Here is a 16,492-nt window from a genome sequence, read left to right on the forward strand (position 1 = left end):
TCTCTCTCTCTCTCTCTCTCTCTCTCTCCCTCCCCCCCTCTCTCTCCCTCCCCCTCCTTTCCTCTCCCCCTCTCTCTCTGCGTGTGTGTGTGTGAGAGTGTATGGGGGGGGAGGGTGCGCGCACGCACGTGTGTATGCACCCACAACCTTCCTTATTACATATATCTCGTCTCTTTTTAAGTTTACCTAAATACAGTATCACATGTACTACATTCGTTAGATCACAATTATTATTAAATCATGAATTTTCGTAGTATATACAAACCTTGCAAGAGATGCAAAGAATGCCAAATATTAAAAAAATTTGTTGCAATTTTCCTATTCTAGATTTATAATTAAAACATTTTATGAAAATTTTGTTTCCACAAGATCTTTAATTAACATGATTAATACAACACAATGCGATTGAACGATTAACAATTCCGAGTTTTATGAAAATAAATAATAAAAGACGATTATTATGCAAATGTGAATCCATCAAAACGAAAATTATAATCTATTTAATAACAATTAGTAATTTAATTTAAAGTTTTTAATTGAAAAAAGAAAAAATAACAAGATAAAAATAATAAAAATTTTAAACATACGTGAAATGTGGGTGTGATATATGTAACGTGTTAACAGAAATTCATGTTTGAAAGTTCTAGTATTGTAATATTAAACGATTAATCTAAATAAAAATCAAAATAAATTGCGGTTTATTTCACAATAACGGAGGTATCCCGCTCGATATATTTTTTCTTCATCCTCGAATATATTATTCTCTTAAGCGTTATTAAATAGATAAACATTATTTCTAGATAGTCTTACTTATTACATTCACTGTGTGACGTTCTCATGTATATCTTTGGTATTTGGTCGTAATTTTTTTTCTAAATATACAAACATGTCTCTTGGAGCCGGTGTTTCAATATCGCACAGCTAGCAACAATTTGAACGGTTTACTCTTTCGTCCGAAAATTATTATACCTATTCGTATTAAAAAATCTTGTGCAAAATCACGTGTAAATGAACAATTAAATGTTTCTTTCTATCTTCCTCTCTTTCTCTGCAGAATATAAAAATATTTCGATAAATGAAAATGTGGACGTGTAATTAGTTGAATGTTACAATTAGGCCTTCGGTGCTGTCGCTTTTAAATAATAAATATCTTATCTTGATAGGTGAATAAAAAGTCTACAAATTGATTGATGGGTCCTATCGCAGAAAGGGACATTCCACGTGCCGGCGGTGCTCTAACTAGATTCGGTCCAAATACGACCGCGAGATTACTAGAAGTCATCTTGTTCAAGTCGCATCGGTCCATTACCTATCAATGGCAAGAAATATAGATGAAAGTAACAATTTTATCGATCTGTCGTCGTAGGATAATCGGAACTGCAAATATTGGTTACGTACCCTCGATAAAAATTGTACGATGTATTTAAGAACTTGATAGTTGTCTTCGGGAAGTTTTTCTAATATTAATATCTTAACTTTACGCGGACGTTCGTCTTTTGATAATACTACAAAAATTCAAAGAAATATTTTATGTCGCTGTAATACTGAAAAATGTGTGCGTGTACCAAGAAAAGGAAGGAATACAATACTTACTTTGGAACTGCGTGATTTCGTCGTACAATTCGTAAGTCATAAGAGGTTCATCTAGCTCACGGAGGAAAGTCTTAAGTAAAACCGCAGCGATATGCGGATCTCCTTGGAAATCAATGGGTAAACCTTGATTACAGCGGTTCTGAAGTTCTTTGATTACTGTTACATTAGCTGATCTTCTGAATATCCCTTCTGTTTCTAGAGCTGAAACAATGACAAAACGATTGTCAATTAGAATACAACGAGATAAAGGTGGTTATTTTTGTTGAAATATCGTACCGTCAGGTGTATCAAGAAATTCTACACACTGTCTTAGAATAGGTGGTATGGAATCACCATTATTATTTTCTTTGATGAATTGCAGATTAGCACCAAACTGAGTCGTGCCAACTGGTGTGACTACCGCACTCTGTGGTGGACTCGCCAGTAAATTTTTCTTATTTTTCATCATCAGCTGTTCGTTGTGTCTGAAAAAAAAAAATCGTCCTGTGAAGTAAATCTGGGTGCAATTCGATTTGACAAAATTTGTTTTCTTCAAAAATACTATTTTTCATAATAGCACAACTAAATTGCATACTCTATCACTTGAGATGGTATAATTAATTGATCCAAATTAACGTATTGTGCTAATTCCTCCAGATAATTAACATACATCATTTTACGTCCGAATTTTGCACTGTAAAGATATAAAAATCATGTAATCTGTTCTTATTGAATTTGAGAAAAGAGTGTTCAACTCTTTCATTTAGAAAAGAAAAGATTGTATACCTAATAGCTGGTTTAAATATTTGCCATACAATCCTAATAAAATTAGTCGGATGTACTAGATAAAGAGCTTTGAGATTCTTCTTATATTTCCTATCAAACGCCTTATACGCTTGCCACAACCAAGATAAGGGTGGCTTATTTTTCGACGTAAGGCCATAATGAAAATAGACAAGACTATAATCTTGTTCCACAAACATGTCCAAAGTATGCATAAGATACCTAATGGAAAGAAGTTTATATTTTGATAAGTTGTCATTTTATATTAAAAAGGAAAAAAAATGGAAAGCTAGTACCAAGAAAATAGACAAAAACTTGGCACATACAACTGTTGTAGAATTGTAGGATGACTCGCGACTTTTAAATAATTTACAGACAATTGTGAGACATTGCAATGGAATAAATATCTCGCGTGTCATTTTACAACGTAGATATATCGCAAACTCACCTGAGGAGTTTGGCGTGATTAAAGGTTTCTTTTCCAATGGGGGGTAATTTGCAAGCTGACACAACAATTATTTTACGACCAGCACTATCATCGCCGACTACCTCTACGATACCATGTCTCGATATGTCAAGATAATCTTCCTCATCGGCGAGCTCTCCATCTAAAGCAGCCAGATCGTCCGCTGTTCGTTAAAACAGACATTTGCTGTGATATCAGATTGCTCATTTCATAAGCGTACTCTCGCAACAAATTTGTATTAACTAAAAATCTTTTATTTAGCAAGAACAACTTGAATCCTCGGAGCAATTCTGTTTTATTAGGAAAAAAAGATATATCTCTCACATCTAAAAATTTATTCATTTTCAAACGCTACGATTGTGCGTACATAATGTTATTGTTGCAAAATGGATTAAAAAGAAAGCAAAACAATCATCGCGTTCCCTTTCCTTTTTCATCCTCACGCCATGCAATGTAAAACAAGCTATACAATGTTCCACACATAATTCACCTGCTATGCCCCGAGAATGCCATGACATTTACTGGCTACTAACAGAAGGTAAAAGGTCACACACCGGATTCAATAACTGGAGCATCTACCAAAGCCTCCTCAAAGTTCTCCTCAATTGTGCCATCACTCACTGGGCTTTCCAAATAATCCATTCCAACGGCTATGCTACCGCTCACCAAATCCAATTTTCCTTCCAGAAGTCGCGCCGCTGTAATGTTAAAGTTAACTTTAAACAATTACTATTTCGGTAATACCAGCCGCTTAGCATTACTATGTAACATTTTTTTTACACAAAAGAGATATATAATCAGGGTGTCTAGCGATATCTGACTAATCCATTCAAGGATAATTCTAGGATATTTCAGATAAAAAATCCTAGTTTTTCCAGGATACTACATCCATCGATTAATTTCCATCACTTGATTAATTTTCATCGATTTGCACAATGTTATATGCTTTGTACTATCAAGTTTGAAGTATCAAGTTAGGATTCTATATGACGAATGAATTAAAATGCTAACAAATTCAGAACAAAATTATTTATTGCTTCATAAATAATATCAAATGAATATTTTATAAATATAAACAATTTTTCGTTTTATTAACGTATCACAAACATCCTTATAAATCAATAACCATATGAAATTAATTTATCAGAGCTTCATTAAATTATCAATTTAATCTTCAATATCTACACTTGCTTTTAAAGCTTCATCTAAAATCTTTTTTTTTCTTACTTTTTAATACTTTCAACATATTATCTCGTTTCTTTGACTCTTCCACATCACGCAATTCTTTCTTTTGGTCTTCTATTTCTTTTGCTAACGCTTCTTTGTACCAAGCATGCACATTGCGAGCGTAATGTATCATAGATTTCGTAATCTCAAAGTTGTTTACATCTTTTCCATTTGTAATCATCACATCATAAACAGTTTGCTGAGCTATTAACGATTTTTCTTTCTGATTATTAGTTAAACATTCGCGATTGACTGAAAAGCCTGGTTCGAGAGGCTTATTTCTTTTTTTCTTCGCTATCTAATTTGTTTTAAATTTACAAAATAAAAAATTCAAGATCAGCCCTGAAATTCCAGGGGTTTTCCAGGAGTTTTCAAAAGTTAAATTCAAGTATAGTTCCAGGATTTCAAAGATTTAAGGACCGCTAAACACCCTGATAATTTTCTTTTTCTCTCTAGAAATAAAAAATGAATCTACTCTGCTATTTAACGAAAAAAGTCTAAATATAGATACACATAAATTACCATTATTTGAAGTAGTTTGCAATTCTGTATCGTCAAATTCTAAATTTGGTTCGTAATCGTGATAGTCTGACAGACTAGGATATGGATCTTCGCAGTCATTGCCCATTCCTGTTAAACGTCAATACAAATCAGCAAGTTTAAAAAAAAAAACAATCTTATCTCTATATAAAGATAAACCTAATCAGCACTACACTGCCCAGCATTTAACAATATTTAATAGCAAATCTATTCTGCATCGAAAAAAATGCAGGTGGATCGAAATCACTCTTTTCATAAACCCAGGATTAATTTGACGACCTTCGTCACCTCCATGCACTCGTGGATGTATAATGACAGTTGCAAATACACGATGCCTTCTACTTTATACTCGTGTTTACTCGGCACGAGCCAACTCCTAGCCTAAACCTCGCATCTCTTACCTGTCAAAGTCCGTGACGGACTTAGCGTCGGCTGGTAGTCCGCCTCCATCCTTCCCTTCTAGCCAGCGTTGATGAGCGGGCGGGATGACGACGCGGCGGACACCGTGATCGGTGGCGATGGGTACAGATATCTCGACGGTCTTACAGACTGCAGCTACCCTCGCGCGACATTATCCGAGCGCGATGTGTGCGACCAGTACTGAAGTATAATACGTGTGTTCCACGTTCTACGGATCACGTCACGTCACATCACATCACGCCTTTCGTATATCGTCATATCGTGGTGATGCGAATCAACTTTGGAGTCAGCGCTGATCAGTGTGAGTCGTGTGGTTGTTGGTGGTTGTTGGTAGATTGGTGGTTATTACGTCGCGTCGCAAAAGTCGCAAATGTCGCGACGCGATATATACCTATATCGATACTCCGGTTTGGTTCGAATCTTTATGTATCGATATACCGCGAAAAGGTAAAGAGGTTTCTAAAGACCGTAAAGAAAAAAAATAGGTGTGTACTTACATGCGGTACTTTCAGTGTTGCGCTTAGATAATTCAAAATTATCTAGATATAGATAAGATAAATGACACAAAAATGTATTTTAGATAAGGTGAAGATAATTAATTTTATATTATAATCTAGATAAAAGATGAAATTAAAAAAAAATTTTTATCTAGATAATTTTTATATAAGATGATTTTGTTTTTAAGTAACTATTTGGTAGTAAAACGATCTTAGGATACAAGAAATATATATTCAATATTTCATAAAAATATTTTATAAATATTATATTTTATAAATCTTTATCTTTTTTAAATAAAAGTTTTTCGAATAATGGTTTCTACATGGAATTAATATTTGTTATCCGCAACTAAAAAGACGTTCTACTAGCGCTGATGATGACAATGATGTACATTATATATTTTTAAAAAATTTGTTAATATGTGGATATACAGAATATCTAATTCTTTTGATTTGTTTTCTAAATATGAAAATACTTCAATGTCGCTTTGATAAATTGAAAAAGACAACTTTTTTAAGCCTTGTGTCCACGATACTAGAAATCGGTCCGAGATCTCGGATGAAGGAAAATTGACCAATTACATTGGTCATGTGACCAAATTGTTCAAATGCGATTTGTTAATTCTTTCTTCATCCGAGATCTTGGACCGATCTTTAGCATTGTGGACACAAGGCTTTAAATCTAAGATAAGATAAAGGTAGTATATATTCTTAATAATCTAGATAAAGATAAGATAAAACCATTTCTTCATCTAGATGATTATCTAGATAACGGAAAACACTGAGTACTTTGCATTTATAGAATGTATAATGTATAAAATGGAAATTTTAAAATTCGAAAAGGATTATTGCGTGGAATTAATTGATGGAACATCAGTGTACGATATTGCGAAAGATTCTGCATAATACGAATTTATTTTTGTATATACGACAGGAATAAAGTATGACAATAATAATGATGATACTGATAATACATATTTATAATAATAATAAAGTAAAAGCTATACATGTATTATACACAGTAATTGATAAATGCTAACAGGGTATATTTTTTATTTAACTATCTATTAATACAAAGTAAAAAAAGTATATCATTAATGCGAGTGTAATATATTGTTTGAGGAATGTATCAATACAAAAATAGAGCCTTTTAAATGATTTTTTTTAATTTGAAACTTTCACGAGGTACAATAAGATGTTTGATGTTAATTGAAGAATTGCATATTCTACTCGAGAAAACACTCGAATAAAACATACTTTTACTTCTTAATGCATATATAAATCATAAAAGAAAAGAGCGAGCTTTGAAAACTTTTCTCTTTAAGTAAATTTGTTTTAGATGAAAAAATATCACGATATAACTATTAGCTTAAATAATGAAAATATATTTGTCGAAATTTAGTAATAATTTGTAATTTATCAATTTATTATTTATATACAGGGGATTTAGCGTAACGATCCGCACGATTTTTTAGACACATTCAACAATTAAAAAAAGGTTGAAAAGTGATTATCCATCTATTTCATGCTACAACAAGCAATAAAAAAATTTAAAAAAAATTTTTTTTATTAAAGAAGTTAAGGTTATTTTGAATTTGTTAAATAGCACCATACAATTTTTTTTCTATAATATTGCAGGAATCTTCAAGACGAATTCAATGCATTATCGAGATCGTCACTTTCATTGATGTTTTACTAATTTTATTGATATACATAGATCCATATTTATCACAAGTATTCATTAATAAAGGAATACTTACGTGAACTTATTAACTTATGTGAATTATTTTCAAAATATCTTTGGAAATCGTGTTATAAATACATATGGACCAGTCCAATGACATCTGAAATCTTTTGTGTGTATATCAAACACCAATAAATAATATTCAAGATCTTCGAAAAAGAATAATTACAGCTTGTACAACTTTGGATCAAAATAGTATATAATAGCTGCGCATAGTAATTTATTAAAAAGAGCAGAACTTTGTATTGCAGGAGGCAAGCAATTTGAACATTTGTTTACATAAGTTACAGTTTTCCTTTATTAATTTATATTTATGATGCTGCAAATTTGATATTAAATATCAATAAAATCAATAAAATTTGTTCACATATAAGTTAATAAGTTCATGTAAATATTCCTTTATTAATGAGTATTTGTGATAAATATTATTGGTCTATGTGTGTATATTAATAAAATCAATAAAACATCAAGTTAAAGTGGCAATCTCGACAGTGAGATGAATTGATCTTGAAGATCCCTACAATATTATAGAAAAAAAATTGTATGGTGCTATTAAAAAAATTCAAAATAATCTTTTTTTTAATAAAAAAATTTTTTTTTAATTTTTTTATCGCATGTTATAGCCTGCATGAAATCGATCGCTAATCCATCTTTCATCCTTCTTTTTTAACTGTCAGAAGTGTCTAAAAAAAATCGTGCGGACCGTTAAGCTGAACATCCTGTATATTCAAATTGTAAATTATTTAAATTATACATATCCTTAATTCTCTTACGCCGCGGTACAGACACAATATAGAAGGAATAAAGAATAATGTATGACTTCAATCTATAGCAGAAATCCAATACATCAGAATTCATAGTTTTTGATAGATTGATATTGTTATTCCTTATCCTTTCCATTGTATCTGCATTCTTAACATGTTCTTTACTCATGCACGCACGCACGCACAATCATCAATATTTATATATTTATTCAAAATATACTTCTTCCGAAATTGAATCTACAGCAATTAATTTGATAGATATATGTGTGTGTTATTTTTTTAATAAACAGATTAAAAATAATTGAGACACATCATAAATTTAGAACCACCAAATAATCAGAATAGAAAAGAATAATAATTATAATTTTATAATATCCTTGATAGCGATTTTAACAAATAATAATTTGATATTAAAAGTAACTTTATTTTCTTACCATTTTAATATTAATAATATTGAATGATGAATTTGACAATATTATAATATAATAACTTCATTAATAATATTCGAATCAAATTCCGAAACAAAGTTCTTTGTAACCGATTTATATAATTGAATATTCAAAATGATGGTCGAAATCTATAATATGTTTGTTACAATGTTGATGTTGTTGACGTTGACGGAATTAACATTTTTATATCAAAATTGAATTGTTTGTAATAAAATTAGAAAATCAGTCCTCAATTCCGCCATTTCCATGTTCTTGATAGTTTTAAGCGATGTACAGTGTATGTATCTCTCATATATCAGACGTTTGATATAATAAAGAGAGTGTGAAAATTAGATTTAAAAAAAGATACTACCAATCTTGTTTTGACAACAAACGAAGTTTTCATTATCACCCTTTTTTTCTCATTATGACTCTTTTCTTCATCCTCTATATCTTCTACTTCTTTCCTCTTTCCTTATTTTCTATCTCCTACCCTTTATTTCTATCCTAATCATTATTCTTTTTAAATCTTGAAATCGACCTTGTGTTCAAGCAACATGTTGTTCTCTGGTGGCAATGACAAGCAAGCTCGCAAAATGTTTTCAATAGCAGCTCGTTGTCGAAATAAGGCATTTATCACCGGAGTTCCGTGAGGCACTAATGGGGCCTTACAGAGATATGACAAGATAGAGAGTATACTATGGAAGCCAGTAAATTCTTCGTCATCATCGGCATCCGCTCTCTTAAAAGTGATGCGAGAGCACAATTCAGCTAAAATGACGAGATCGAGAATGATGGGAGTCGCAAGAAGCGAATCCTCACATGTATTATGGATTACAATGGTGTTGTGACCGCCTAGCATAATTTCAGAAGTGTACTCATCCATAGCTCTCTTAGTGTCACCTGGAAATATAAAATAAATATGAAGGAAAATATACATATTTTTGTAAAAATCTTGATTTTTCAAGAAATTTTCCATAACATTTATTGAGAAACTCGAGAACTTTAAACATTTAAAACATTTTGTGACAATTCTGAAAACTTTTAAAGCGTTACAGGAAAGCTGTGTAAAAAATTGAAACTATTTTTTATAAATAAGTGTTGCTTTAAAAAATATGCAGATTCAGAATATCGATACATGTAACACACACACACACACATATGTATATAAGCATGCACGCGCACATTAATGTAACATTTTAAATACTTTTTGAAAAATTCCTTATACTCACACGAAAGATGTTACAGATAGTGAAAGCAAAAGATATAATAAGAGCTTACCGACGTAGGGAACGTATTTAATGACGATACAATGGTCTGGCTTCTCTCCAGGCTTATAAAGAATCTTGTTGGATTCCACCATATCATCTACAACGTTGCTCTTGGAGATCTGAAATCGATTATATACGTATAAGATACAATATGAATTTTAATACATGATATATATATATATATATATTATATACTCTAATTTTACATTATAAATCAAAATGCGGTATAATACACCGCTTTCTTAGTTCAAAAGTGACAAAAGTAAAAAAAGACCATTATTTTCAAGTGATTATTACAAATAAGTAAACATTATCTTAGTAATCTCTAATCAAAAGTGAGCTAACTTTATAAAAAATTCTTATAATATAAAAAAATTTTTTTTAATGGTTACAACTGAAAAAGGCTGATTTTTAAGGATAAAACAAAATGGGAAAAGTGACACTATTAATCATGTCAAGATAAGATTTTCTCTTTGCTGATAAGATTTAATCAATTATTTGATCAAACGATTATTATGTAATAATAATTATTATTCAAATTAAAAAATTTACAAACGTAGTATATGTATAAATCCACACGCAATTATATAGAAGCACCTGAAATCTAGCTTGACTGTTACGGCTTAATTATTCTAATTGGTATTCATTAGTAAATTAAAAAAAAATCTCTTTTCTGAGAAATTTAATTTCTTGAATTATATCATATCACTGTTGAAATAAAGAAACGATATATAAATATATACTCATGTATATGGTATCAAATTCATATCTACTAATTCGATAAAATGCCCGTAATTTCGATCCTATCTAGATAATTAACATGTGCTGTAAAAAATTTAAATTTCTATCTACATAACACCTAAGAGTATTTAATTTCACTAACCATTTCTAATGCTACATTTTCTAGTTTTAAAATAAATAATGAAAAGGCACTATATGTATAAAACAATACAAATATAAGAAGGGCAAAGAGCCAAGTAAATCTATCGAACAATATTCAATTATTTAAAATTTAATAAAACGCTTTAATAGATCTTTAAAAATTACAAATTGACAGACGTTTCGACTCCGATCGGGTCAATGTTACAAATTAGAATTAAAATGGATAATTTAGAGTAATAACCTCTGTTATAAAGTGACAAATAATTATATGGTATAGCTTAAGTCATATGTTGAAATAATAAGTAGATATAAATTAATCCTTGTCAAAAATACAAAAAACAACAAGTCCATGATTAAAATTATTTGAAAATGACCCGATCGGAGTCGAAACATCTGTCAATTTGTAATTTTTAAAGATCTTGAGTTGAGACATGAATTTGTAACAAGCAACATTGAAAATGTATAATAATTATGAAATTGTTTTATTATATGTAATAGAGTGGTATTATGTATATTAGATTGGATTACAATGTAGTGTTTAATTTGGGCTCATAGAGCAAGTACGAAATTAGTTCACTCAGCTAGATAACTGATGTGGAAGTTAATTTTACTTAGATGAGTTCCGAAAGAATTTATAATTAATTGATATTGCTGAAGATGACTTAAAAAATAAAGTCGAAACGTACGTAAGAGAAGACTAATATTGAAAATTATTCGCAACCTTACATCCAGCGGTGGACTCCTATTGCCTCAAGGATATTGTGATTTTTTTAAAGATCTATTAAAGCGTTTTATTAAATTTTAAATAATTGAATATTGTTCGATAGATTCACTTGGCTCTTTGCCCTTCTTATATTTGTATTGTTTTCTAGTTTTACTTTTATATTGCTTTCTGATATTTTTTTCCTAATACGTCTAACTAGCATAACTTTTGGTTTTATTCACATTTAATTGCAGTCTATTATTTTTCAACCATTCCTCAATTTTTTGCATCTGTATTACATATTAAGATTATCATTTATTTCTTGATTTAAATGACCTATTGTATATATTAATGCATCATCTGCGAATAATTTAATTTCACAATTGCTATAAACAACCCTCGTAAAGTCATTTATATAATATATAGTAAAAATAATAACGATTTTAATACTGATCCCTGTGTACAATGGGCCAGACAACCCGAAATCTTGGCCAAAAGTCATTTTTCAAATTTTATAAAATTGAAGGTGTGTTACTATTCTAGACAGTCTAAAGTAGTAATTATGTAAATTTCATGCCATTTAGCTAAGTACTTTGTTTTTGGTAGCACAGTAAATTCAAAGAATATATGAAATGAGTGTTATGATCATTTCTTGTAAATTTCATAATTTGAAAAGAATCTTACCCATTCAAAAGATTTCATACATATTATTTCTATTGTTAGTGATGTTACAAATTGTTAAACATCATGTTTTTACCAAAAAATTAAAATTGGATGTTGTTATTTATGATTTAATGGACAAAATACCGATATTTTTAAAACTTCGCATCTTCCAATTCACCATAACAAGCCATAACACATTGAACAAAGAAAAATATGGTATCGACGTGTTCTGTATAATGTATACTTTAACGTGAATATGCGACTTTTTGCTACTTTTGATATATGTTCAAGTATATGGCATAAATATGTAATTGTCTCCTATGCCGCGCGCTACGGTTGCGCAGTGGGCCAGACGACCCGAAATCTTGGCCAAAATTCAAAATGTTGGTGAATTGGCATAAAACTCAGTATTTAAGGGTTTTTGAGGTTACTGATTTCGAATCTGAACTCAAAATTCAGAAATTCAAAATGGCGGATCCAACATGGCGGACGAGAATGCTAAGAATGCTTCGATTGCTGTTAAATTTGGTATTCTGGGGTTTTTGGGGTCACTGATTTCGAATCTAAACTCAAAATTTAGAAATTTAAAATGGCGGACTCTAAATGGTGGATCTAAATTTTTTAACTTTATCGGAGTTATATAAAGAACAATTATTGATATTATTTTGAATTTATGCTGCTATACATGCTGTGCGCAGGTCGTGGTGCACAACATAGAATCTTTTTGATGGATTCTATTAAATCCCGTATATAAATCAACTTACACATACTTCTATTTATCTGTGCACAGATAAACATGTTGTGCACCACGACCTCCGCACAGCATGTATAGCAGCATAAATTCAAAATAATATCAATAATTGTTCTTAATTGTATAACTCCGATATAGTTAAAAAATTTAGATCCACCATTTAGAGTCCGCCATTTTAAATTTCTAAATTTTGAGTTTAGATTCGAAATCAGTGACCCCAAAAACCCCAGAATACCAAATTTAACAGCAATCGAAGCATTCTTAGCATTCTCGTCCGCCATGTTGGATCCGCCATTTTGAATTTCTGAATTTTGAGTTCAGATTCGAAATCAGTAACCTCAAAAACCCTTAAATACTGAGTTTTATGCCAATTCACCAACATTTTGAATTTTGGCCAAGATTTCGGGTCGTCTGGCCCGCACTGTGCTGTGGAACTCCCAGCTTAGATCCGGACAAAATTCCATTAAATTTAATTCTCTGTGTTCTGTTTTCTAAATAACTATTAAACCAACTAAATACTACCCCTTTTATATACTAGGTGACCTATTTTAACTTATTCACTAGAATATCTCGAAAACTAAATCCAGTAGACAAAAATGTTTCAAATAAAAATGGAACGGTGTCAAGGGGGACACATTTTAATTACGTTGTTTTTTTTCTAAGTGGAGTCGCTAAAAAGATATGAAGGTCACCTCCACTTTTTTAAATGGAATTATGTAATTTTTTTTAGATAAAGTGATTCCTCTAATTATTTTGCATATAAAAGTATTAAGGTAGAGATACCAAAAAACCAATAGTTTTCGAGATATTTTACACTTTATTTTGATACATATTGACACAAAATGTTAAATAACTCGTAAACTGTTGACTTTTTGATTATCGTACCTTAATACTTTTGTGAACAGAATAATGAGATAAATCAAATGGTGTAAAGAAAATTATATAATTCCATTTAAAAAAGTGGAGGTGACCTTCATATCTTTTTAGCGCTCCACTTAGAAAAAAAACAACGTGATTAAAACGTGTCCCCCTTGACACCGTTCCATTTTTATTTGAAACATTTTTGTCTACTGGATTTAGTTTTCGAGATATTCTAGTGGATAAGTTAAAATAGGTCACCCAGTATACATATATACAGGGAGGGGCATTTAAAACAGGTCACCTGAATAACTCGCTTGCTTTTGACAATAGAAGAAAAAGTGTCAAACAAAAGTTGCTTGGTTTCGAGGAGCACATAATGTGATGTCAATAATTGTTTTTTTGGTGGAGGCGCTAAAAAGATATGAATGTCACTTCCACTTTTTTAAATGGAATTATGTAATTTTTTTTAGATAACGTGATTTCTTTAAGGGGTTATATACGTTTAAAATTTTCAAAAAATCGATTTTTCAAAAATGATATTTTCTAAAAGTAGGTATTTAGAAAAATATTTCCTGAAAATTTTAAATAGATCCGACAAATATTTCCAGAGAGACAGGCTGTTGTGTATTTGCGTCCGACAGCGTTTCGACTGTTGCATGGTCTCACTGTGCGCACACTCGATTATAGTGTGGCCTAATGCTCTTTTTTGGGACAAAAATACAAATTCATACATAAATAGTAAAATAAATATATTTACAATATAAAAAAAATTCACTTTATTATAAATCTAAATTTTTCATATCGACAATGAAACTACTAGGGTTTGAACGTTCGTGGTTTGTGCTCACTTCCATGTCGCACGCGAAGAATTGCTAAGTAGAAGTTGTGTGTTGACGATCGTCATGAAATTAGTTGCGTGTGATTTTGCAACTAATTTCATGACGATCGCCAACACATAACTCCTACTTAGTAATTCGCGCGCGACACGGAAGTGAATACAAACGGCTCGCAAACAAAGATATATTAAAACTTTGGAAGCTGCTACTGCTACAGAAGAGCTGTTATATGGACCTGGAATAGATGACACTATGTAAGTAAAACCCAAATTTTTTAAAATACATTTTCTCTGGTTTTAAACTTTAAACTCGTTTTTCTCAAAACTACATTTTTAAAGTCGGTGAGCAAGATATCTCAAAAACTAATGAATCGATCTTCCTAATTTTTTTTTTACTTACTGTGGACATGAATATCTCGTAATTAATCGAAGGGTTTATATTTTAAATGCGTAGTTTTTTTTTATTAATGAAAAAAGGACAATTTTTAAGGTAAAAATCAAAAACTTTTCTTTAATGAGCCGCCATTTTGTTTCTAATCAATATTTTCAAAAACCGAACGATTAATTACTAGCTTATACAATATACTAATGAAATTTTTTTGGATTTCTGATTTCAGATGAGTTCCTGCCGAGATATGTTGCTCACCGCAAAACCATTTTTTTTTAAATACGTCTCTGTAGACCGGCGCAGATCCTAAATTATTAAATATTTTTGTACAAAAAAATTTTGAAATATACTTTAAATATAACTTTATTGGATGTACAAACTGAAACATATGTATATAGTTTCATTTTGTTTAAAAAAAATCCTTAAAAAATCGCTTTTTCTAGCCCTCTAAATGTATATACCCAGTGAGAAATGATAATGAAATCGACATCGAATTGATGTCGATTCGACGTCGAAATCATCAATTTTACATCAAATTGACATCGATTCGACGTTGATTCCATTGTCATTTCTCACTGGGATAACCCCTTAATTATTTTGCATATAAAAGTATTAAGGTAGAGATACCAAAAAACCTATATTTTTCGAGATATTTTACACTTTATTTTGATACATATTGACACAAAATGTTAAGGAGGTTCTATCGTTAGGGCAAGGTGACTAGAAAAATATGAAAAAATATAAATATTGTTCTTTAAAAGTAGCTATAAAGCCCTAGGTAAAGTTTTTAGGTAGGGTTGGCTACTTCAAACTCAGGAAAAACGCTTTTGAAAAGTCCGATTAATACACATGTCTTATGGGGGATATGAAAAATTTACTATTTATAAAGATATATCTTTTCAGAATGTGTCAAGAAGTAAATAACAAACTGATATATTGAAAGTGTAGGATCTCGTTTATCATTTAAAGCAAAAAAAAATAATACGTTGCCGAAGAAGTAAATGAGATATTTAATAAAGAAGTTATAAAAAGTGTATAGGTTATAACGCTTCTGCTGTCGCGAGCTCACGCGCATGCGCTTCAAAGCCTCAGAGGTTACTACTCTCTTCAACCAAGCCTTGTATTTTTTACTTAATAAATAATATACATTAATTGTGTACACTTCTAATTAATCAATTTAACAGTCATCTAAAATAAAATTATAATTTTAGAAATAAGATTTATGAGTGTTAAAAGCAGTTTTTTCCATACCTTTCCGTAGTCCTCATTTGACGGAATACCGATAGAGCCTCCTTAAATAACTCGTAAACTGTTGACTTTTTGATTATCGTACCTTAATACTTTTGTGAACAGAATAATGAGATAAATCAAATGGTGTAAAGAAAACACATAGTTGCTTTAAAAAAAAAATGTATACAAAATGGATAATTTTTTAAATATGCAACTATGTGTTTTCTTTACACCATTTGATTTATCTCATTATTCTGTTCACAAAAGTATTAAGGTACGATAATCAAAAAGTCAACAGTTTACGAGTTATTTAACATTTTGTGTCAATATGTATCAAAATAAAGTGTAAAATATCTCGAAAACTATTGGTTTTTTGGTATCTCTACCTTAATACTTTTATATGCAAAATAATTAGAGAAATCACGTTATCTAAAAAAAATTACATAATTCCATTTAAAAAAGTGGAG

At 30.5% G+C, this 16,492-nt stretch overlaps 2 protein-coding genes across 3 annotated transcripts in view; both read right to left on the minus strand.

Moving 5' to 3' along the window:
* Positions 1–600: 600 nt before the first annotated feature.
* RhoGAP68F (Rho GTPase activating protein at 68F) lies at positions 601–5,325 on the minus strand. Of its 2 annotated transcripts, XM_018548014.1 has the most exons (10): positions 4,990–5,325; positions 4,571–4,678; positions 3,376–3,519; positions 2,804–2,984; positions 2,359–2,577; positions 2,168–2,266; positions 1,870–2,057; positions 1,594–1,794; positions 1,399–1,505; positions 601–1,309 (listed from the first exon to the last, which is right to left on the minus strand). In XM_018548014.1, exons 1-10 carry the CDS (start codon positions 5,036–5,038, stop codon positions 1,136–1,138), a joined length of 1,470 nt encoding a protein of 489 aa, XP_018403516.1. In that variant the 5' UTR covers positions 5,039–5,325; the 3' UTR covers positions 601–1,135. The 2 variants fall into 2 exon arrangements, with proteins under 2 accessions (XP_018403516.1, XP_018403517.1); XM_018548015.1 differs by lacking the exons at positions 4,571–4,678; positions 4,990–5,325 and having other exon boundaries at positions 3,312–3,405.
* Positions 5,326–8,588: 3,263 nt separating this feature from the next.
* Positions 8,589–16,492, minus strand: part of Inos (Inositol-3-phosphate synthase) — a 33,416-nt gene continuing 25,512 nt past the window's right edge. Inside the window, exons 6-7 of the mRNA XM_018548017.1 lie at positions 9,723–9,831; positions 8,589–9,344 (exon numbers count right to left, since the gene is read on the minus strand). Coding sequence (XP_018403519.1) covers positions 8,965–9,344; positions 9,723–9,831 — 489 coding nt within the window. The 3' untranslated portion in view covers positions 8,589–8,964. The remainder of the gene's footprint in view (positions 9,345–9,722; positions 9,832–16,492) is intronic.

Source organism: Cyphomyrmex costatus, unplaced genomic scaffold, assembly GCF_001594065.2.
Source record: "Cyphomyrmex costatus isolate MS0001 unplaced genomic scaffold, Ccosl1.0 scaffold696, whole genome shotgun sequence".
Taxonomy (NCBI): Eukaryota; Metazoa; Arthropoda; class Insecta; order Hymenoptera; family Formicidae; genus Cyphomyrmex; species Cyphomyrmex costatus.

Excerpts from the sequence above, each read along its gene's own strand:
- RhoGAP68F (XM_018548014.1), bottom strand. The coding sequence starts at position 5,038 with ATGGAGGCGGACTACCAGCCGACGCTAAGTCCGTCACGGACTTTGACA. Across the intron at positions 4,679-4,989 it reads TCCGTCACGGACTTTGACAG|GAATGGGCAATGACTGCGAA; the intron begins GTAAGAGATGCG and ends GACGTTTAACAG. Across the intron at positions 3,520-4,570 it reads GCAAACTACTTCAAATAATG|CGGCGCGACTTCTGGAAGGA; the intron begins GTAATTTATGTG and ends TTAACATTACAG.